General features: G+C 47.0%; 1 protein-coding gene across 4 annotated transcripts in view; it reads right to left on the reverse strand.

Annotated features, from left to right (window-relative positions):
• SNX29 (sorting nexin 29) overlaps nucleotides 1-23,761 on the reverse strand; it is a 574,556-nt gene that overhangs the window by 48,282 nt on the left and 502,513 nt on the right. For all 4 annotated transcript variants that reach the window (XR_004902062.1, XM_028512599.2, XM_036020920.1 and 1 more), the window contains one exon: nucleotides 18,197-18,336. Coding sequence is in view for 3 of the 4 variants with exons in the window: in XM_028512599.2 (XP_028368400.1) it covers nucleotides 18,197-18,336 (140 nt within the window). In the remaining variant the exon portion in view is untranslated. The remainder of the gene's footprint in view (nucleotides 1-18,196; nucleotides 18,337-23,761) is intronic.

The following is a 23,761-nucleotide window of genomic DNA, read 5'->3' on the forward strand; positions in this document are numbered from 1 at the left end:
ATAACGCATGTTTACACAGCACACCCCTTGTGTGTGCATACAACTCCTCCCTAATACTTTGTATAGACTGTGCTGAAGACGGGACTCCAGACCTGGGTAAGATGGATTAAGCTCATTCTACCAAATGCAGCTATCAAACCTGGAGAGAAAGTGCAAGGCAGCTATTCAAGGACTCTGAAAAGTAAATAATGGCAGGTGGATTGGAGAAGATGACCAGAATCTGATGAATCATCAAACCTGCATTGAGTTTACTATTTTTCACCTCTAGTCTCCTCCAGCCTGGGATCAAGGCAGTTGGACCCCTGAAAGTGAACAGGGTATGGCCAGAGAGCTCCAGGAGAGCCCCCTAGTTCTAGCTCAGAGAACAGGAAAGCAGACAATTAATGCTCAGAAAGAGTGGGGGACATTGTGTTTCTTTCCTTTCTTTCCCCACACCTCAGTCTGCAGCTGCCCAAGAACACTTAAAACTCTTTGAGGGGGAGGGTGTGGTAAAATGAACAATGGCTCCCCAAAGATATCCACATCCTAATCCCTGATGCTTAAGGCAAAAGGGATTTTTGTGGATGTAATTAATTTAGGGATTTGGGATGAGATTATCCTGGATTATTAGGGTGGGCCCAAAGTGATCAAGAACACCCTTATAAGAGGGAGGCGGGAGGTCACTCACAGAGCAGTGGATGAAGTGGGGGCTAGAGTGTTGCAAGGAAGGGGCCCCACTGTGAGCAGCTTCTAGAAGCTGGAAATGGCAAGAAACCAGATTCTGCCCTAAAGCCTCTGAAAGGGACCAGCCCTGCTGACACTGTAGTGTCAGCTGACTAGAGGCTGATTTTGGACTTCTGGCCTCTAGAACTGTAAGAGAATGAATTTGTGTTGTTTTAAGCCATCAAGTTTGTGATAAAGTGTTACAACAGCCATGGAAATCTAATGAAGGGGGAAATCTTCCTCTTCAATTAGAAAAGCCATGGTCCCTTTTTCTCTCTGGCCCCCTTCCACTTGTCCCTGGATGGAGGTGCAAATCATGGAACTATTTAGTCTTGACCCAATTCTCATGTCTTATACAAAAGTTAACTCAAAACAAATCACAGATCAAATGTAAAATTATAAAACTTTAAGAAAAAAATCTAGGAGAAAATTTTTATAACCTTAGATCAGGTAGAGTTCTTAGACATGAAACCAAAAGCATTACTCACAATCAAAAATTTTGAGAAATTGGATTTCATCAAAGTCAAAAACTTCTGTTATATAAATGACACTGTTAAGAAAAAATAAAAAGGCAAGATCCATATGGTGAAATATTATCTGTAAAAGGCAAAACACAGATAATATTTGCTAATTACCTATCTGATGAAGAACTTGTATACAGAATATATAAAGAACCATCAAAACTCAACAGTAAAACAACAAACAACCCAACTTTAAAAACAAACACAAAACCTGAATACACATTTTCCCAAAGAGAATATAGCTAAGGAAAAATAAGCACATGAAAAGCTGAGTGATATCATTAGCCATTAGGAAAATATGAACTAAGACCACAGTGAGATCTACTATAGACCCTTCGATAACTAAAATAAGAAACTGACAATACCAAATGCCAACGAGGGTTCAGGGTACCTGCAGCTCTCTCATGCATCGACTGTGAGAGTGTACAATGGTACAGCCACTCCAGAACACAGTTACCATCCTACTCTTAGGTATTTACCCCAGAGAAATAAAAAATTTAGTTCACATAAAAAGCTGTACATGAATGTTTGTGTTGGCTCTATTCAAAATTGTTAACAATTAGGACAAATGTGTCTTTTGTGATAGATAAACCAAATGTGGTATATCCATGTAATGGAATACCACTCAGCAATAAAAGGAACTAACTTACAATATACCCAACAATGTGGATGAGTCTCAGAGGAACTGTGCTGAGTGAAACAAGTGAGAGGTTACTTACTGTATGGTTCCATATAGATGACATTCTCGAAAAGACAAAACGACCATGACAGAGAACAGATAGGTGGCTGCCAGGGCTCAGGGGTTGGGAGGGGTGCGGAATGTGTGACCATAAAGGGACAGCACAGAGTTTTCTGGGGTGATGGAACTGTCCTATATCCTGACTGTGATGGTGGTCGTTGTGCAAATTTATACATGTGTTACAGTTCATAGAACTGAACCCCCCCAAAAAGTCAATTTTACTACTTGCTAAAATTTGTTTTTTAAGTCAAGGCAAGCAGGACTCTGGTCAATATATTAAAAACCCTGATTCGGCCCTTTCCCAGAGCACAGTGGAATGCCCCCTCTCTGAGTGCCACTGTTGATTTATGGACCATCTGGGCTCTACTCACTAGCTTTCTCCCATCTCCTTACTAGCTAAAATATCACTTGCAGAATTTCACAGCTGCGCCCCCCACCCCACCCAGTCACACCCTTTCTCATCCTATCTAGGAGAAGTTATTAATCTGTGGGAGTCACAAAAACAGCCCCAATAATTCACCCCCTTTGCATCCAGTCCTTTGCCATGTGACTTTGCAGCGCCCTCACACTCTGACCCTGGTCTCTGTCTTGGGATTTGCCTTGGCCAATGGGATGCTGGCAAACACGACACAGTCAGAGCTTGGAAAGTGTTACAACGACTGGGTTTTCCCTGTTCTCACTCTGCCATACAAATCCAGCCTAGCCCTGCCAGGCCCCAGGTGTCCCATCATTTCCAGTCAAGGCCATCCTAAACATGGAAGCAAATGGAGCCAAAATCAACTGGGCCTCCCAGCCTGTCACTCAGTGCATATGCAATATGTCATTGTTACTGGATGCCACCAAGCATACAATGGCTGTTCATTACCCAGCATTAACATAGTAGTAGACAATTGATACAGAACCCAACAAAGTGACCGTTCTCAGTTATCACTCACAGGGATCGCTAAAAAGTGCAGGGAGAAATGCAGAGTCCTGTGAAATGGTGTGACCCACTGAGAGGAAAGCTATCACAGACACTGGTTACATGTTGGCAGGACAAGATAATTTGGTCTGCAGAGGGCCATTGACTTCTTGCGTGGCACAGCCTCACCTCCCTGATATTAGAGAATGTCTATTACTATTTCTTTTACTAACCCAAAGTAGGATGGAGGTAATTGTGCCAAAAATATCCTAATCAGCCTCCTTTGCTCCAAACTGAATGTTCAGATGCTCTAGTGTTTAAAAATATAAGACATGAAGTAGGGCAAGCAATTGTAATAATATCTAAGCTTTCAACTCAAATCACATTGAGATTGAAGTGAGGGTCTGAACAAAGAATTAAGGGAAATCTGACTGCAGCTGAAATAGCTTCCCTTGAAGAATCTCCTATTAGGTGACATTTCATTTCATCCTCTGGGCAAGCCTACAAGGTCTGTGCTACTGGACCCATTTTATAGACAGGAAAACAGAGGCACAAGAAATCAAGATCACAAAGTAGTGGAGCTGACATTTGAACTGAGGTCTGTCTGACTCAAAGCTTTGCTTTTCAGCTGGGTGCTAAACTGCTGTATGAATCATATAAGAAATTAATAAAGCTTTGGCCTACCTATTATAATGAAATCTGACTGTTCATCACACTGAACAGGTTTGCTGGGGTGAAGGTCCATTGTTCTGGGGAATCTGGTACTTTGCAGCCTCTAGGCTCAAAAATGTGGGGCTCGGCCACAGGGGTGCCATCTTGATATTAACAAGGTCACTGAGCCTCAGTCTTCCAGATCAACTTGACTGATATTTGGGAAGAAAAGGAATGACCATGGTGGGGAGACGGATGGAGAAATTTATACTGTCTTCCAAATATCCTCTGTGAGTGTGCTGGCTGTGTTCCTTTGAAAGTCCCATAGCTCCAAGGTCTTCCCTGATTCCAAGGAGCCAGAGGTGAGCTGTGCATACTCCTGCTAACAGAAGCAATTATTGTTATCACTGCAGCTACAGTAAAACTGGCAGGTGCTTACTATGTACCTGCTGTGAAGTGCTCTGGCACTGTCTTGTTAACTCTTTGAATCTGCCTCCTGAAGTAGGGCCTGTTATCTGTCCCATTTTACAGATGGGGAAATCAAGGCACAAAGTCCTTAAAGGGTGTAATCCAGTTAACCAAGCTAATAGATGGCAGAGCCTCAAGTGAAACCCAGGCCTGCCTCACTGCAACCCTTTATGTCGACAATGACATTCTTTATGACTTTCATGTGAAATTATGAAACAAGCTATATCTCAAACCTTGACAGAATAGCTTGTTTCCTGTTGCATTGCTAATTTCTCAACCTGCCTCCCCAGAACAACCTAATGGGAGAAATATCCACAACTCTGTCGTAGCAAATTCTCACATGTGAAAGAGAATAAGAAGGATCCTTTTCCTACTCAGCAGTCTACAGCCTGCTTTATCTTCTGAGTGATGCAGGCCAAGCCAGCCTCTGTCTGCTCAAAGGAGAGTGTTCCTGGTCCAAGGCAGGACCTTTGCTCTCTTTGCTCTTCTGGTACGATGAAAACATCCTGGGCATATTTGATTAATGAAGAACAAGAAGGGGCTGTGGCTCAGACACAAACCAGTTAGTAAGAGGAGGGCTGGGATTTCTCAGACCACTTTTCTGAACAGGGTCAAAGCCCTCCTTCTTTAACCCTCCTCAGCCCCATTTCCCAGGCCTTTCTGTGCAGCAGTTATTTAGGAGTTAACCCCCAAAGAGAGAGATGGTAGGACGTTGGACAGCACCACCCAGAGTGGGCACACCGGCTGTGTGCAAAGAAGGCCACAGCAGGGATGGGCAGAGACCCTGCAGAGGAGAGGCAGTGTGGCCCCAGATGAGTGTGAAAAGTGTAGGCTTTCTGTCCTGGGGGCATGGAGGACAACCATTCCAATCCAGACCTTGGAAAGAGCCCAGCATGTAGATATTTAGGAGTGCACTATGACATGCTCCATTTTGACTTCACAGTGACAAAGGACAGGGGCTGCCAAACAATACAGACCCACTTTACCCTCCCCATGCCACCGCATCTCAGCTGTGAGACCATGGTTAGGTCACTTCACTGTTGGGGGCTCAGTTTATTCATCTGAAAAAAGGGAACAATAACACCAACCTCAAAGGTAGATGTGAAGACTAATGCAAGAAAACTCCCTAGCCTGACACCTGGTTTCTTCTCCTTATCTCCTTCTTGGCCATGGAGCCACAGGGGTTTGCAGCTGGTTAAACAAGTGCCAATACCAGTCCAGCTTCATGGGCTGGACCAGGGTTTCTCAACCTCCCCACCACTGGTCTTGGGTCCCATAACTCTGTTGCGGGAGGTTGTCCAGTGCATGGTAAGATGTTTACCAGAATCACTAGACTCTACCCACTGGGTTCATCCCCTCAGTGTGACAGCCAAAAGTGTTTCCATTCACTGACACTGGCCCTGGGGTTGGGGAATATGGTGACACTGCTCCCAGCCGAGATCCATGGGGGTGGGGCACAAGGAAATCCAATGGTGCATAAAGGGCAGGGGTAGTGACTGACAGAAACTAGGAACACCAACACAATCAGAATAAACAGTCCTGCAACAGCTGCTCTGCATGAGAACCTTTCAGGTAAATTGTACCTGTGAATAGAATTTGTCTTGAACTTAATGGGTGAGAGCCAGACTTCCTTCTCAACCCTAATAACTTGTGACCAGCTCCCTGGAATAGATGCCATTGCCCTCCAAGAACCCATGTCCCTTGGTGAGCTGCTGCAAATTACAGAATTACACACTGGTTTTCTTTTCTTTTCTTTTTTTTTTTAATTTTACAGGTACACAATACTTCCTATGGCTAGCAAAGACCAGAAACAAAAAACTGGCACAGAGAAGACACTTGGGCAGGCACTCTGCCCAGAAGAATCAAACATATGGCTGGTTGAAGAGCCCTCTGGGGATACAGTACCCTCCACACAGGGAGAGGGCAGGGTGATGGGATGTACTTGGATTTGAAGCAGGAATCTACTGCCTGGGGATTGTGTCGACGGGTGCATCAGTTGTCAGGCCAAAACTATGAAGGGGACCTCAGTCAGAATGCCAGGGGGTGCTCCGTCTAGAGGGCCTGGTGTCAGAGTTACCCCAGTCAACATCTCATCATCATTGTCCCCTGGGATTGAGTGGGTCCCTGCCTCCTTCTACCCTGTAGTTCTTCATGTGTTGAACAGATCTAATGCGGTCCCCCTTTACCCGAGGAGACTTTTAGTATCCAATAGGCCATATGTTGGCCTATTGTTTGGCTCACAAATTAGTTTCTAACTACAGAATTTAAAGATTTGATTTTATATCTAGTTATGGGTTTCTGTCATTTATTGGAAAATTCAAAGATATGGCAACCTGCAGCCCTACACAGCAATAATCACCTGGGTAAGTAGTGGCTGATCCTCTTAGACAGGGTCTGTGAGCTCCACTCTCCACCCCTCCCTATTGTCACATTGTTAGGTTTTATTCACTTAAATGACCTGCCTCTTCCCTACAAGTACCTGGGTCTGCCATGGTCCCCAGTCGATAGGGGTAAATTTGGGGTGTTTGCTCTGTTGACCCTAGATGCTCAGAAGGTGACAAGCATCAATAAGCAGGATGCTGAAAAGTCACAAAAGCAAGTCAAGAGGGCCTTCCAACTGAGGTATGTCTGTCCCAGTTAGGGGTGTCAGTCCTGATGGTGAGCTGCTTCCTCCCCCAAGTAATGGTGGGGATAAGAGGTGGGAGCTAAGGGACAGTGACAAAAGGCTGCAATGGGAAAAATGATTTCCCCTCTAATATCTACAAGTCTGTTCATGGTGCCCTCTGAGTAGGGGGGTATGGCATTAGTGCTTTGCCCTCTGTCATGTCCAAATAAAGTACCAAAACCTTGGAAAAGGTCAAAGACTCTACAAGCTCAAATGGCTTCTCTGTGGTCTAACTTATTCCAGGACCCCAAGGGGTTATAGTTCCCTAAACTGTGACCTAAACTGTGATCGTGACCATTTCTCTCCTACGAGCTTCTGTCCTAGTACCTGGAAATGCTGACCTTAACCTCTAACTCCGTGTTGGCTCTTCCTGCCCTCACTTCTCTCTGTTGGGTGTGGATTCCTTCAAAGCACAAATGTGGATTGTTGCACTTCAGTTTTAACAGGAGAATTATAGTATTTCTTCCCAATGAAGTGAATTTCTAGGCAGAACTGTTTACAGAGCTCCCCATGGGAATAAACTGCCCCATTGTGCAAAATGACAGCAAACAATCCTGCAATGCTTTAGACAGTGCCAGGTCCAGAATCCAGTTCCTGCAGAGAGGCCTGCCTGTCAGAGGCAGTCGAGTTTCTAAGCAGGGCGATGGAGCTGAACCCATTCCCAGGGTTGCCAGAGAGAGGCATGACAGGCCGGCTGGCACTTGCAAAGGCACTGCTTCCCCTCCGAGGCCCTCCATGACTTGTTCACGGTGCTCCTCCATGACCAGGCTGACAGCTGTGCGGTGCCACCTGCTCCATGGTCCTCAGCCAACTTGGCAGTAAAGGAGGAGGACAGCTTGCTGTTCTTGATGATCTGTGACTAGCTGCTAATTCTGCAGGAGACTCCTCTGGGAAACACTCTGCCCTCGCAACCCTGACCCAGCTTCCTCCAAGTCTCCACCCTCCTCTCCGTTGGCTCCACTGGCTCCACTGGCTCCATACTGCCAGTCCTGTCCCCAGCTTCCATCCTGGGCCGTCACCTCTTCTTATTCCCCCCCCTTCCCTGAATACCCTCTCCATCTCTGTGTTTACCGCTCCCAAGTTTGTATCAGGAAATTTTTCCCCAAGGAGTTGCTACAATTTCCCAATTCCTGAAAGAGACGACCCTTTGGGATTTAAAAGCAAGAAGTTAGAATTCCTGGGAGTTCTCAAGAAGTCCCTAAATCATAGCTTAGCCTTAAAATATTCCCAACATTCTTCATACTATTTATTCATTATTGTGGAAATCTAAAATGATTTGCTTAATAAATACAAAATATTTAGTTTGGTAGTATTTACACAGAATCATCATAGCCTGGAGCAAATATTCAAACACTGGAAAACACTGTTGGGAACTGTTTGAATAACAATGCGCTCAAGCGAGTCTCCTAACACACAGAATTGCTTGTGGAAATCACTGATATAAGGAGTTACTGTGCTTCCAAAACTTATTTTTTCTTGGACTGCCATTCACATCAAGTATACCATGTACATAAACTTATTAGTATTTATTTGGAAGAATGACTCATTGTCTGCAGCAGACAGAGCCATGAACATTCACTTACAACACAGCATCAGCTAAAAACGCAAGACTGACTAATTAGATCGTGACCATTTCTCTCCTACGAGCTTCTGTCCTAGTACCTGGAAATGCTGACCTTAACCTCTAACTCCGTGTTGGCTCTTCCTGCCCTCACTTCTCTCTGTTGGGTGTGGATTCCTTCAAAGCACAAATGTGGATTGTTGCACTTCAGTTTTAACAGGAGAATTATAGTATTTCTTCCTGATTTCTTGACTGATTTTTCTGAGATCTGGAAACATAGCCTTTTGGGACCCAATGCCAAGGTTATGTAACAGGGTGCAGCCAAGAGGGGAACCCCAAATAGGGATTTGAAATGGGGTCCAGAACTCAAGGTGTTCAGGAAATATTAGGATGTCCTCACCGTCCCCCCAACAGGTGTGGGTTGGGGGAAGGGACAAATGGAGCAGGGCCTTTAAGAGCTGTTTTGCATAGCAACAGCTTTGCAGCTAACCTCTGGTGTGGTCATTTAACATATCTATAACCTTTAACTGGTTGCATAGGTATGTTAAATAGCTGTGGCCATGCTCTGAGCCAGGGGAATGGAAGTAACTTCCCCCCAAGATGGAAGGTGGGGCAGGTCCCCTAAGTTACAGTGCCTGTGTGAGAGCTTGGAGAAGACTGGCTCCAAGACTTGGGGCCACACCTGCCCAGACTTATGATGGCAGCCCAGTAAAGCTGGAAGGATATGAGTTCTGGCATGTGTAGTCAATTGTAGGAGTCAGAAATGGGGCTGCAGAGGAAGATTGGTGCGGGGATTTAAACCCAGACACAGCAGCCATTGCGGGGAGAACCACACATCTTTAGCAGAGTGGGGACTCCCGCAGCCCTGCAAGAGAGAACTACCACTCAGCTTTGGCAGAGTGGTGACCCCCCTCCTTGCAGCCATTGAGGGGGGAGAACCACTCGGCTTTGGCAAAGTGGAGACTCCCAAGGCCATTGTGCAGAGAGGACCACACAGCTGGGGCAGCAGAAGAGAGAACCTCCTGGCTTTGCCAGAGTAGGGGCCCCCACAGCTTTTAGAAGGGGAAACCACCGCCTGGCTTTAGCAGAAATCCTGGAGACACAGCTGGTGGTGCCAGGAACCGAGGGAGGCCTACTAGCTGAGACAGATTACTGAGAAGAACCAGGGACTGCCTGAGCCATGGACTTCTATTTTTTTTCCTGAGATACGGTACCTCAGACTGGGCAAAGGGGTAAGGAAGGACTGTGTGTGTTTATGGGTTTTTAAGGGACTTTGGGATTTTGATGAAGACATTAGGTCACTATTTTAAGTCTGTATAGCATTAAGTAAACATTTTCTTTCCTTTTCATGAATCTCTGACATTGAAAGACATCTTTCCTCTGGCGGTGGATATAACGAACCTGGGGGTTCCTTTAGGTAATTGTATATCGTCCTCACTCCCCTTGTTGTTCTGTAACAGTTAGAGTATGCAATCCTAGCAGGCCTGCACACCTCTCTCTTGCTGAGCTCCCTGCCTGCCACCAGGACCTCAGAGAGACCAGTTTCTAAACCTAATACCTCATTTCCACTTATTAGGCTCCCAAACCAGTTCTGCCTCTAGTCCCTTGACCACCATTCACCTAGACATCCAGTCTCCAAAACTTGGCAGTCATCTGGTTCAGCACTCCCCCCATTCACCTTTTCCCTGGGTGACTATGAAAGCACGGTACTCCATCTCCCATCCCCACTCCTTGCCCCCCAGCTGCCATCGCAATACCCCCAAAGCACAGACCTGATCTCAAAGGCCTGCAAGGGCTTCCCTTCTCAGAGACCAAGATGGAAACTTCCTCAGGGCCTGCCACCCTCAGGCCCCAGCCTTGCTTTCCAGAACATCCTGACCACAGGCAAGGACCCTGTTCTCTGGCCACAGTAGATGTCATGGGCTCTTTGAACTTGGCAGTGGTTCTGCACATCTGGAAAGAACATCTCTCCCTTCTCTGCCTATCAAAATTGTTCACATTAAATTGGTATATGATGGTGGGGTTTGTAGTATCTGAACAATTTTTAAATGCACCTGCCATCTGAGCCAGAATCGCCCATAGGAATCAATCCTACAGACCTACCTGCCAAAATGCGTATCTATTGAAACATTCCTGGAAACACTGTTTGAGGGGAATAAAATCTGGAAACATCTTAAATGTTTAAATAGAGCAAGGTGAAATTAGTTACAAAACAGCCATTGCAGTGGATACTACATAGTTTTCCAAAAGAATGAGCCAGCTTTATTAAATTCAAAAGGCAAACCGTGGATCACTGTGTAGAGGGTGGCTCTGGTTTACGTAAGCATTGACAATTTCTGCAGTTACATAAGAAACCCGCCAGTGATCACGGTGAGGGCACAATGCACAGTAGAGGGGCGTGTGACGCGTATTTCATCCCATATCTTTCTGTGGTGCTTCAGTATCTTTTTAATACCATAAGTTTATCACTTCCTCCAAAACGTCTGCTCCCCAGACTCTCCTTCCCCCATGCTCCCTGTCTGCTGGTAAAAAATAGTTACATATATCCAGAGCTACTATGTGAAAGGCGCTCTAAAAACTTGGCATGCGTGTGCCCATGTAGTCCTCACGGACACCCCATCAGGTGGATGCTATTGGTATCTCCACCGCACAGATGAAGGCATGAGGCCCTGGAGAGCTTAAGTGACTTGCTCGGGGCCACCCAGCTTGTCAGTGGCAGAGCTGGGCAAACTGGGCAGTCTGACACATAACTAGGCACTCTGCAAACTCTTGCTAAGTCAATGAGAGACATGCCTTCTGGTAATACCATGTTATTAACATACATATGTTAGCCCAGGTGCTGGGTACATCTGTATTAACCCTTACTAACCTTCCTGCTAGCCCTGGGGCCTGTGAAGACTAGGTGTTCAATAAGTGCTGTCTTGAATACAAAGTTCGTCTATGCTGAGCAGCTGGGGGCATCTGTATCGCTGCCCCGTCTGGCAGGGGCCTGGGCATGTCATAGAAGTCCTCTTCTCTCCTACTTGACAACTGCTCATCACACCAGCCTCCCTGTTACCTTGGCTAAGTCTCCAATTCCTCCTGCCAGGACCCTAAAAAAGCCTTCCAAACTGCTCCCCGCAAGGCCACTGTCAATCCCACATCCAGAGTGAGATTTTAAAAACATAAACCAGGTCATGTCACACCCTGTTCCAAACCTTTTGGTGGCTTCCTAGCTGACTTAGAATAAATCTCAGCTTTGACTGTCATGGCTCAGTTAGTTGAGCATTGTCTCAAAAAGCAAAAGGTCACTGGTTTGATTCCTGGTCAGGGCACAAGCCTGGGTTGCAGGCCCGGTTCCCAGTTGGGGAGTGTATGAGAGGCAACCTATCGATGTTTCTCTCTCTTTCTCCCTCCCTCCCTTCCCCTCTCTCTAAAAGTAAATAAGTAAAATACTTTAAAAAAAGAGTCAATCTCAGTCATTGTTATGGCCTCCGAGGCCCCGGTGACCTACTGCCCAGTCTGCCTGTACTGGCCACACTGGCATCATCTGACACACTCAGCTCATCCCTGCCTCAAGGCCTCTGCACTTACTATTCCCCCTGTCTAAACCCCTTCCCCTGAGGAGTCACAGGGTCTTCCCTCAGAGAGGCCTTTCCTGACTGTTTTACAGAAAACACCCTGTATGACTCTGTAGTCTAATTTTACATCAATTTTCTTCATTTTCATTTATTATATGTGTATATGATATGTTTGTCCCTTTTCCATCTCCCCTACTCTGTAAAGGCAGAGGATTTTTCAGCTTTTTTCTGTTTTGTTTTCTGCTACATCCCCAACATTTGTTGAGTATTTAGTAGGTGCTCAGTGAACAGTGTCTGGATGAAAGAGATGTTGGCTAAATACGAGCCCCTTTCCATATAGCCATATATATGGGGACTTTCCATATATCCACTCAGCAGTTTCTGTCCTGGAGATGTTCCAGATTCCCCCACTTTCTCTGGAAATTGTAAAAGCTGGGCCCATTGCCCTCTTTCTTGTCCTTCCCCCTCCTGTGTGTGGAGGTGACCTCTCTCCTGTCACCACCAAATGGGGAGACATGGCAGAAATGGAACATAAGCACTGTGATTTTTGGGTGGCCGGGGACAGGGAGGCTATCTGAATAGCAGGGAGGAAGAGCTGTCACCCTCATCACTTTTAAAAAGAGCCATTCATCATGACCTGCTGGGGTGGGAGCCCTGTGCATCTGGAGGGACAGCACCCTGGGGACCGAACTTGCGCTGCACCCCTTAACAGCCCATTTACATGCCATCTCTCCAGGTGACAGGCTCCGGCCCCCCAGGGGAAGGGCCTCCGGGAAAGGAGGCCTGGGTGTTTTCCTGCTGGGGAGAACCGCACCTCAGAGCAGGCTGCAGTCTGGGCCCAGGCCACGCTCACCTCCCTGCAAAGCCAGAGCTTAGCTGGAGGCCCAGTTTCCCAGGGGCAGGCTGGAGTCACTTTATCCAGAGCTGGAGGAACCCAGAGGGAAAGGAGGGAAAGAAAGGCTGACTTTGGAATAATCCATGTTATCAACAGTCACTCCAACAGGTCAGCGATCGTGGCACTTCTCATCTTATACAGGAGGACATTCAGACTTACAGAAGCAAATCCTTTGCCCAAGATCACCCCCTCCTTAGTGGTAGAGCTGGGATATCCCTGACTCTAAAGTCCCCACACTTTCCATTTGGCAAGCAGGGGTCTCAAACTCATCTGCCCTTGAGGACCAGGTCACTGATGTGAATCAGGGAAGCAGGCCAAGGGCAAATCTAAGAGGGAGAGGTCAGAAGAATACCAGGTTGGGGATACTTATCCCATGAAAGTCCTTCACATTTTTATATATTCTCTATGCCTTTCAATTCAATATAATACCAAGTTATTATTACTTAAGGTATATGAGATATATGCTGCTTCTCTCCCTTTTTTTGTAAAAAGAACTTTGGTTATCTTTCCTCATTTAAAAAGCAGTGAATATTATGAGAAAGCAAGCAAGAAGATAGCCCATAATTTTACCTACCAGAAAAAAACCTTTTTCTTAAATGAGGTATAATTGACATAAAACATTATATTAGTTTCAGGTGTAGAACATTATGATTTGATATTTGTATGTATTGCAAAATGATCACAATAAATCTAGTTAACACCCATCATCATACAGTTATACAACTTTTAAAATTTTATTTATATTTACATACTTTTAGTATTTTTCTTTAAAACACTATCCACACCTAAGCAGCCTGCCAGTCCAGCCACATGTTTTGAGACCTCAGGAATTGGATCTGTACTCCTTTCTGGCACCTGGGCAGCGCTGAAGACTTTGGAGCCTGGAAGGTTGGGCTAACACAGCAATGTGCGTCAAAGGTTCCTAGCAAGGAGCTGTGTAACTCCTGGCAGCAGTGACGTGCAAAGCAAAAAGTATCAACTTAAGCTCAGGTGACCTCTGGGCAGTACATAGTTTGGAGCATTTCATCCTCAAGCTAAACCCCTGCTCACTGGGAGAGCACGGCAGCTCATATTTCAGCAAAAAGTAAATTTAACAACTTTAAGAGTGAATGTGGCAGCAGATGGGGGTGGGGAAAACATCGACTACATTTTCTGCTGAAAATCCAGTTGGGAATTTGTGCTGTGACCTACATTACTCTAGTTTCCACAACCGTAACTTTCTCTCCCCTCAAGGAACAGCAGAATATGATACATTTCCTAAGGATAAATTACTCTGTAAAAAAAAAAGCCCCATTTTAATAGCATGCTAAACGACAGCACAGCAGATCATTTAAGCCTTTACTGATTTGCGGTCCGGTTCCACAGGATGAATTCTTGGAATCCAAGCCTCCCTTCATTAATGTGCTTTCAAAAGCACACCTGATATTTCCCCCAGTATCTGCTAACATCTGCCATGTGTCACGTCTCAGAGTACACCTTTCTCTGAAATGCCCAGGCAACACAAAGAATATGGTGCTTCCAGAAGAAGAGGGTTTTGGGGGACTGCCATTCATCTACTCCCATTTTGGTGGGTAGACTCTGGTCCCCACCTGGGCCAGGCTGATACACAGAGTTCAAAATGGAAAAGAAAGGGCTCGCTTCCTACTGCCCTACTTTCTAATGCAGAGACTGCTGCTGGCATTAGCAAGGAAGGCAACGGGAGGCAGAGAGATTTGAAGAAAAAAATCAACCTGCTGATTCTTTGACTCTCAGGTTTGTACAGATGGTAGAATACTTGGAAGTCATGGCGCCCCTTGCAGAACACAGTGAAATACTGACACGGTAAACAGAAAAAAATAAACCAGAAAAGTGTGTGCAAAAGCAGGTCCCATGTAGTATTGGATTCCAGGCAGCACACGCTTGAGAGTTTTAAGGAATATTTATTAAAACAAAACAAAACACAAAAGGCCAGAGAAAATCACAAGCTTTCTCTCCCTACAAGCTTTTATTTCCCTTGCCCATCTTACCTCTCCTGCTCCAAACTGAAGTGGGACCACCTTTTCTGAAGTTTGGCAGTCAAGTAGCTCATAGAACATACCCCCGAGAGAACAAGGGTGAGCCAAATGCATCATGGGTAACATGCAATGTCTGGTCCTCACATCTGAACCTGGTATGGAGAGGCCATCTGAGCAGTGGGTGAGAGGCAGGACTGCAAACTCAGGTGTCTACAGAGGCCAGGAAGGTAACGTGAGAGAGTGATGCCACTTGAATATATGAGAAAACTGGCCAAATACCAACAAAAGAGACCAAGGAAGGCTCGGCTCAGTGTCCAAGAGACAATGGTGGGGGTGGAGCTCCATGGGGACAAGGCGGCATGCCAGGCAAGGCTGTAGCCACGTGTGGTTGAGTGAAAGTGGAAGTAGGCATCTGTCTGTCCCGCTGCCATAACAAAATGCCCCACAGTATTGGTGCCTTAAGCAACAGATTTCCTTCTCACAGTTCTAGAGGCTGAAAGCACGAGATCAAAGAGCCGGCAGATTTGGTTCCAGGTGAAGGACGGCAGCCTTCCTGGCTTCCAGACAGGTGCCTTCTCATCATGGCCTCACACTGCAGAGAGGGGACCCTCAGGTCTCTCTCCCACTTCTGATAGGGGCAGTGATGTCATCATGGGGCCGCCCTTATAACTTCCTCCAAACCTAACTTCTAAAAGACCCCAAATATCATCACACTGGAGGGTAGCACTTCAACATATGGATTTGGGATGGGAGGAATGAACATTCACTTCAGAACAAGGTGTGACCAATTCTCATTTTCGAGAGAAACCTGATATCTGATTTTTTAAAAATCTGACACCTTCTGATTTTCTGATGATGGCAAGACTTCAATTATGAAAAACCAATAGCCAAATCCCAACGGACTGGTCAGAGGGTCAGGCTGTATCCTCAAGTCGTGGGTTTGTCATCCGTGCCCCGAAATGGGCTATGAGACCGAACAGCCGAGGCTCCCCATGTGCCGGTGGATGAGCCAGGGGTCAGCCAGGCAACTAACTTCTCAGAGCCTCACTTTGCCCAGAGTGTGAGCTGGAATCTTAGGACATTGCACTTTCATTGACAACTTTGTAAGGTTCCACCTAATAAAATGGAGGTATGGTGCCCACCTAATGGGCTCTCAGGAAGATAAAGCAGGTCAACCGTTAGGCCAGAGCCTGTAGTAACTGCTCACCAATGGGAGGGGAGGGAGGGGGCCGCGCCAGCCTAGTACACGAGGCCATTTGTGTTCAGGAGCTAAAGTTGACCTTTAGGATGCTGAATCACCATTTGAAAGAGCCAAAGAAATCTGTCAAGATTTATTTTAAAAATATGCTTTTCAGGGTTTATTTCCTTAACCAAGAGAGGTTTTTTAAAAAACAAAAATTTAGGAATCTCTTAGGGCGAGCTCCTGAGCTGAAACACGTCTCACTGTTTTCCATGGGAGCACAGACAGGAAATGATCATGTGAGCTCACCAGCTCATCTGCCATTCCCCCAAATGAAACCACCTACAAATCCCGACCTGTAACCCCATCTCATTAAAAAAGACAAAGGTGGAGAGGGAAACTTAATTCAGAACTGCAATGAAAAGCAACAGAGAAAAGCTATTTAATTCATCTGGGGTCCAGACCAACGTTCAGTCAGAACTTTGATGTCAATATTGTGTCATTTGCCACAATCTCCTACTGAAATTCTTTGTGTTTTTTAAAGCCCATGAAATTGAACCTTATGTTCTCTGTACTAATCAGGCACAAAAGGTTTCTCTCCCAGCTCTGATTAATGGCAACCAGTGCAGCTGGGATTGCACAACACACTGAGACGCTCTCATTAACACACAATTTTCACAGTTCCTCAGGCGAATGTTTGCTACGCGCTGACCAGAGATGCCGGGATGTGCCAGGCAGGAAGGCCACCAGCTTGCCCGTGTGGGGCAGGGTTTCCTCCTTCTCAGACACAAAAGCACGCAGCCTTTCTTAGCATCTGAGCCTTAGGACCTACTCTCTAACTCAATTTTCATCAGGGGATTGAGCCAAAATGCAGAGGACCTGGTAAGAGGTTAATTTCCAATACACACCCTGGGCTGGGGGCTGCCTTTAAAAGAACAGGAACTCCTTTCATGAACTACTGTTGTACTTTCAGAACAGCGAGATCAAGGCCCTGGCATCACAAATAGCTGAATGAAAGAAAAACAGTTTTCTGTATGGTAGGCATCTTTCATCACAGGCAGCACAATAAAGTTATATCTTCTCATAAAAGCCTTAAAACAATTAGAAAAGCATAAGCAGCACCTTGGCTACCACTTCAAAGGCCCCAAGCAGGCGGGAGCAGCAGTGCTGCCCATGTCTGTCCGGTCGGAAGTTCAGCCTGGAAACCGGGGAAGTGGGCACCGAAGGAGAGCCCCCACATTCAGAAGCAGAAATAAGCCCCTGTTTTATGTCACAGCATCACTGTTAGAACAAATCAGACTCTCCGACCCCGAGCACAGCATTTTAAAGAACTTCAATGAAAGGAAACTCTTATTTTATCTCAGTAAATCATATATGCTCAGACCAGTGTTTCTCGAAGGACGAGTCCCAGTCCCATTCTGGGGAAGCCACAGGTCTGCTGTGTGTTTCTGTGTTGTGTTTCCATTATGATGATAATATTTTAGAAATAATGGAATTGTATTCTACAACATCTAAAGGCCCTTTAGACACTAAGTACTGTTTCATCATTCTGGTTCTCAACATTCTATGGATGTAAATGTCTCAGGCTGGTAAGAGACCGAATAGGACAAAGTGGACTCATCGGTGATAAGGTAGTGACACCAAGTGACAGCCACCTGCTTGAAAGCATTGCACAGATGTTCCCAGGCAATGCGACCCAAGGAAGATGGGGAGGCGTGGAGTCAGCAGGCATACTGGCATGGCACACGGCACGCCGCAGAGACCTGCTGCACACCGCCGTGGGCCAAGATTTGGTTGCAGAAAAATGGCTGCAGCATTGCATTGACAACTTTGAGTTGTAATGATGTTGTAAGTGCTTAGCGTGTAAACTTCTTTAAAATATTTTTACTTTACAAGGACATATAAAAACAAGGAATTTATACTTGGTTCCAAGTTGTGTTTATACCTGGCTTTAAGTAAGTAATATTAATACGAAAATCATTTAAGTCAGTACCAGTGGCAGTCTGAGAATTTTTCTTTGGGTTCACTACCCAGGCAGAAGACACTGAGAGAGCATTTTGGCTCTGGAACATCTGTGAGCTGCACTGAAAATGAAGCTTTCCTGTGATCACAATGCATGAAAGTATAAAACCACACAGCCTTGAGTTTTTTTGCAAACCTCAAATCAACAATGCTCATTTGCAGACTCTCTTTGGTGAGCCCTTTAGGAACTCCAAAGCACTGTGGCACAAGTCTCCCACGGCTCCCAGGGCACACTGGGTCCCGGGGTGTCTAGGACACAGACATGCTTCGCTGCCCATCCATGGAAGAGAGAAAAAAGGACACGTGGGCGGAGCACGTCCCCGTGAGTGGTACTTACACAAAGAAGGGCATCAGCTGAACAAGGGTCTCTTTCTTGGGATTGGTGGCAAACTCGGGGACCATCTGGATGACTTTGTTCATGACATTGCGCAGGTAGTTCTGGAGCTGCTTCCTTCGTTCCTCCACAAACTTGGCATCCTGAGAAAACAGAGAGACAGGCGTGCTCAAGTGTGCTTTCCTAGCCTATCCATAAGCTTCCCCCAGGACATACAATGATCAACCATTACGGCCCAGGCAGCTAACATTTATGGGGTAACTGTCACATGTACAGGGTGTCTCAGGCTTTAGATGTATAATCATGTTTAATAACAGAGAAGATGCTCATGCTATTAAGTGGGGGAAAGCAGGTTCATCAAACTCCCTACGGTGTGTTCCTAAAATGAATGAGGTCTTAGCAACTGTGGCTGTTATTTATTGAGTACCTGCCATGTGTTGAATGCGGTGGTGGGGACTGAGGGTAAAACAATAAACACACACAGTTACTGCTGTGGCCCTGGTGGAGGTGACTGTGGGGGAGACACAGATAAATCTAGTTACCATATGGGTGAGTGTATAATTATTAATCACACTAAATGTCACCCTGTAAAGAGGGTGCTTGATTTTGCCTTAATAGAAACTTTCTGAAATATAAATCAGTTGCTACTATTTAAGAAAGATCATATTAATAAACAAACAAATTCTAGCTTGTCTTGAAAAACTAGGAGACACAGCAGCACTGTCCTGCCCGCAGGGTCACACCAGGCCGTGCGGTGCGGTGTTGTCCCCAAGGCAGTGCGGGTCTGGCGCAGTCTCCACCCCACCCTGCTCCAGACCCTCCTGCCACCCCCCCGACCCCCGACCTTGGATCTCCTTGGCCCTCTCCAGCAGAGCCAGCTTCCCAGGTGTGTGCCCTGTGCAGTCACAGTGTGGAACTTGGACTTATCAAGGAATTCTTAATAATTTTGGAACAAGGGGACCCACATGTCCATGTTGCCCGGGGCCTTGCAGATTCTGTAACCCATCCTGTTCATTTTGATCTGCACTGGCAGCCCTGGTTTATAACTAGAAACCCTGGCCTGTGAGAGAGCAGGAAAGGCTTTCTCTGAGCCCGTGATGCTCCTTCTGGACTAAAGCCAAGAACAGCGAGTAAAGGAACAGCAGAGCGGGCAGCAGGAGGGACAAGGCTCTTCATCCTCACAAGGACAGAAGAAGCATGCTCTGGTCAATCTCACGTGAGAAGACTGCAGCCTAGAGAGGGGCTGGGTGGCTCATCCACGAGGTCCCGCAGATGGAGGGGCACTCACCTCTGCCCCACGCCCCGGTGCTGGCACAGCGCCAGCCCAGGCAGGACTCCGCAACGGTCTGCGGACTGAGGCCTCATGCGCACAGCCACCTGAGTTGAGCACTGCCTGGTATGTAGCCTGGTCTCTGGCAGAGTCCCTACAAGGCCCTGCCTAGGGCCCACGCATGGAAGGGAGAACCTTCAAGTGCCATATTTAGCAAATAAAAATACAGGACACACAGTGAAATTTGAATTTCAATAAGCAGTGAGTCATTTTTCAGTTTTTATAACTCAATATTCAATAATTCATAATACAATAATTTTTCAGTGTTCAAATGTGCACCATACAATAAAACCTTTCCAGGCAATATTTGGGACACACTGAAACTAAGAAATTATTCATTGTTTATCTGAAATTAAAATTTCACTGGGTATCCTGTATTCTGCCTGGCAACCCTTCTCCAAGCACCAGGTGGGAGGCAGAAACACTAAGCAGGGGCCCGGGGCCACTTCCAGGTCTCAGCAGGTCCTCTAGCCCAAAGCCACTCCCGGATAACTGCCTCAGCGGGGAACTCCCCCCACAGGGGTAGCAGTAAGGGAACACGCCGGGGGCCACTCCCCCTGACCACCAGTACAGCCCAGGCAGGGGGCAGAGCTGTGCCCTAAAATTGCCCGCAGCCTGGCGGGAGGTGCAGGGGCGCTGGGTGGGCAGAGCTGAGGCACCAGCCGGGAGAGCTGCAGGTCCCTGGCCCAAGCTGGAGCTGTCCAGGCTCTGCCTCTCCCTGGCCTGAATGCCAGGCTCTGCTCCGGGGTCTCCAAGTTTCAACCCATCATTAAGCAATTAGACATTTCTCCTTGGGAAGCTGGTTAATATACCAGGTTAGTGCTGAATCGAGCAAATTAAACCTAGTTTTTCATCCGCAGAAGCAGCCTTCAAGGACAGCTTGAGAGGCATGGCTGTATGAAGACAAGAAAGGAACTCATCAGCCTGGGAAGAACTGGCACAGAGTTCTCCCTCTTCTGGAGGGGGCTGCTCAACACACTTGAAAGCAACAAGGACAGATTGGAGATGGCTCCTAATGCAACCTGTGAGCTGGTTACAGGGTCCTAGGAAGGTGAGGACCCCTAAAAGGAAGGTCAGAGGATCTACCTAGGAGTTGGATCAGCCCATTGCCGCTTGATCAATGTCTCTTCTCACTCAAGTCCCAGGGGCAACAGTGACTGGCAGGAAGGTTATCACCTTGGGGGAATTCCAAATCCTTCCCATGTACTGATTCCTCAAGCTAGCCGGTCCCGGGAACCCCAGCCAGCTCCTGAGAAAACCCAATGTGACAGCAATGCGAATACCCAGGCAATTTTCCCTGAGCCATTCAGGGAAAGCAGCGATGTCTATGGCGTCTCTATTCTTACTGGCACTCAGTGCTTTCCCTGCCCCACATCCTTACCACATCTCTGAGGCTGGAAACTGAGGCTCAGGCAGGCTGGGAAACTTATCCAAGGTCTCAGAACCCAGAGTTTCAGGTTTTTAATCTTCAAGCAATCCAGAATATTCTTGAATTTACAGAAGAAAAATCTACAGACCTCCTAACCACAGGCTTACTGGTTGGCCTTGGCATAAAACATCTACGGTGTGAACAGAAGGCGCCTGTCACCTGCGTGCCTGGCTGCTGGCCTCGGCCAGGGCACTGCCTCCTCGGTCCCGGGGGTGCCTCGGAGAGTTGCACTGCGCCACGCACGGGGCTGGGCAGAGCACTGTGGGGCGGAGGCTGTCCTGCACAGCTCACAGGAGGCCATCTGCTCTCTGGTGACTGTCACTTCTGTTTTCACACTTTTTTATCATGAAAATTTCAAAATTCGGCAAAAACTAAAGCAAATAAATCCCCATAAACTTCTATCTAATAAACATCTTAACTCTTTTCTATATTTGCTTCCTCATTTTTACCTTTTTGCCAACGTGCTTTAAATTAGGCCCTGAATACTTCAGTATGTATTTCTAAATTACTAAGAACATTTTCCTGCTTATCCATTATCACCTCTAACAAAAGAAACGGTATTTTTTTTTGGTGTTATCTCATACCTAATGTGGATTCAGACATTGGTGTTTTCAAGTGTGCCCTCTGTTCCTGGAACTTTTGAAAAGCACTTGTAGCCCTCCTCAGAGCAAAGCTGGCAGCTCTTCAGCGGGTCGAATGCGACCCTGTTTGTTAGCGAGTCCCCCTGGGGATCGGTCTGGGGCTGACCTTCTGGTGAAGGCAGTCCTGCCTTTGCACTACCAGCTACTCATAGCTTGTGTGGCCTAAACACAGGTAAACCAGGACATTTCTGCATCAGATTCATATTCCTGGCCCCCTTGGAAAAGGAGAACTGTCCTCCTGAGCTGGAAGCACAGTGCCAACCCTGCACCCCTCGGGCTCCCTGCAGTCCCATCCTCTGCCTGGCTTCTGAGGCCTGGGTTTGAGGCCCCTAATTCACACCAGTTGCACAGACAGTAGGAATGCCCGAAGCCCTACAAACCACTAAAGAGACCACCCACCCTGTGCGATGATCACATTAGGAGATGGGACGACACTGCCACAGGCACTAGGGTGATCCACATTGCCATTTTTAGGTCAGGTGGAAAACTATTCAGAGCCTCAGCCTCCTCAGCTGTAAAATGGGGGTACAGATGGTGCCCACTTCAGGATGACAACCTAAACTGAGCAGCTGGTAGCCTAAGCATTGCCTGCCAGTCTCTGAGATAGATGCTGATAATTCATGGATGCTCAGCCAGGATGGTTTTATTCAAGAAGTGGCTATGTATATGGGGAGGGGGCAGGCAACTAGTTGGTGAGTGCTCAGGTGGGGGAAACATGCTGGGGCGCTGTAACCTACAGGTGCTCAGGGAAGCTTGCAGGAAGTTTACATGAGAGATGGAGAGAGGGTTTCACTCCGAGGAAGTGAGTCCTTGAAGATGCTGCTTCAGCTTCTCTTAGAGGAAAGACACTGTCAGGTAGTTCAGGTGGTGCCCTTGGATAGGGGAGGGACAGGGCAGATGGAGGGAAAGCAAAAGCACAAGCCACAGGCAGAAGTAGCTTGGCTTGCTGAAACAACAGAACAAGGAGCGTGGCTGGGCTTAGGGGGCCAGGGGGGTAAGACTGCAGTGGCAACAGGTGTCCAATCACATACGGCCTTAGAGACCACGGAAGGAAGCCGATGGGAAGTGGGACGCAGGAGGTGTGCGGTCTCGTAGCATTCAGAAACACTGCTATTGGGCAAATAGGCTATAGACAGCCTGCAGTAGAGAGGTGTTTCAAAAATCTCTCTCCTGTTTGGAATTCTTCATTGGCTCCCTTTGAGCTCTATCTACCACCCAATACCCACATATGCACCCTAGCAGGAACCTTCACAATGTGGCCCTTACATGCTCTGCCAGCCTCACTTCATGTCACCCTCTCCCCACTGTCAACACACACCCAACACCTTCAACACATTAGCCCCTGACTTTCTTCATGTGTCCTGTACATCATCTCCAAAGGTTTCCAGGCCTTTCATGAGCTGCTCCCTACCCTGGAATGTGTTGCCATTTAGGCCTCTGCACTTGTGCCCCCACCTCCTGGACACGCCAGCTAAGATTCCACAGGCACACCCCAGCCTGACCCTGTTCTTATTCCTTCACAGCCCCTACTGCTGCCGGAATGATCTCATTGGTTCATCGTGTACTTCCTCTACTCAACTGTAAGTCCCAGGAAGGCAGGGACCTATATTGCCAAAGCCTAACACAGTGCCCAAAGTTCAAGAGAGCCCCCATAATTATTTGTTGCAAGAATGAATAAATGTTGGGGGTAGATTTAGGGGAAGCAGGCAGGCCACCAGTGAGAAAGGTTTGGAGGTTGTTGCCAAGTCCAAATAAGAGATGACAAAGATGCTGACTATGGAGTGGGATGGAGAGAAGAAGGCTGGCCTGTACACCAGCTCCCTGGCCCCAAAGCCCTCTGGGCGGGGAGTGAAGAGCAGAAGAGTAGTAATAAGTGACAAAGACAGGGAGCTGGTCCTCGAGAGACCTCCTTTGTCGCATGGAGCTCCTGGGAGGAGAGATCAGCATTGGTATAGGGGCCTGCCCCACTGGGGAGGGGAAAGTGCTTAAGGATTCAGGGGGTGTTTGTGAGATTTTTTTGCTTGGGCTCCTGGTGCTGCAGCCAAAACGTGACATTAGAAGTGATGGGACTGGATGGAGGCCCAGCTCATGGAATCTGCCAGGGTCCTCTGGTGGCCACTTAATGAGTCCTCACTACCTGTGGCCCTGCTGTCATTTCATGAAACATT

This window comes from Phyllostomus discolor, chromosome 3 (genome assembly GCF_004126475.2).
Source record: "Phyllostomus discolor isolate MPI-MPIP mPhyDis1 chromosome 3, mPhyDis1.pri.v3, whole genome shotgun sequence".
In the NCBI taxonomy this organism is placed as follows: domain Eukaryota; kingdom Metazoa; phylum Chordata; class Mammalia; order Chiroptera; family Phyllostomidae; genus Phyllostomus; species Phyllostomus discolor.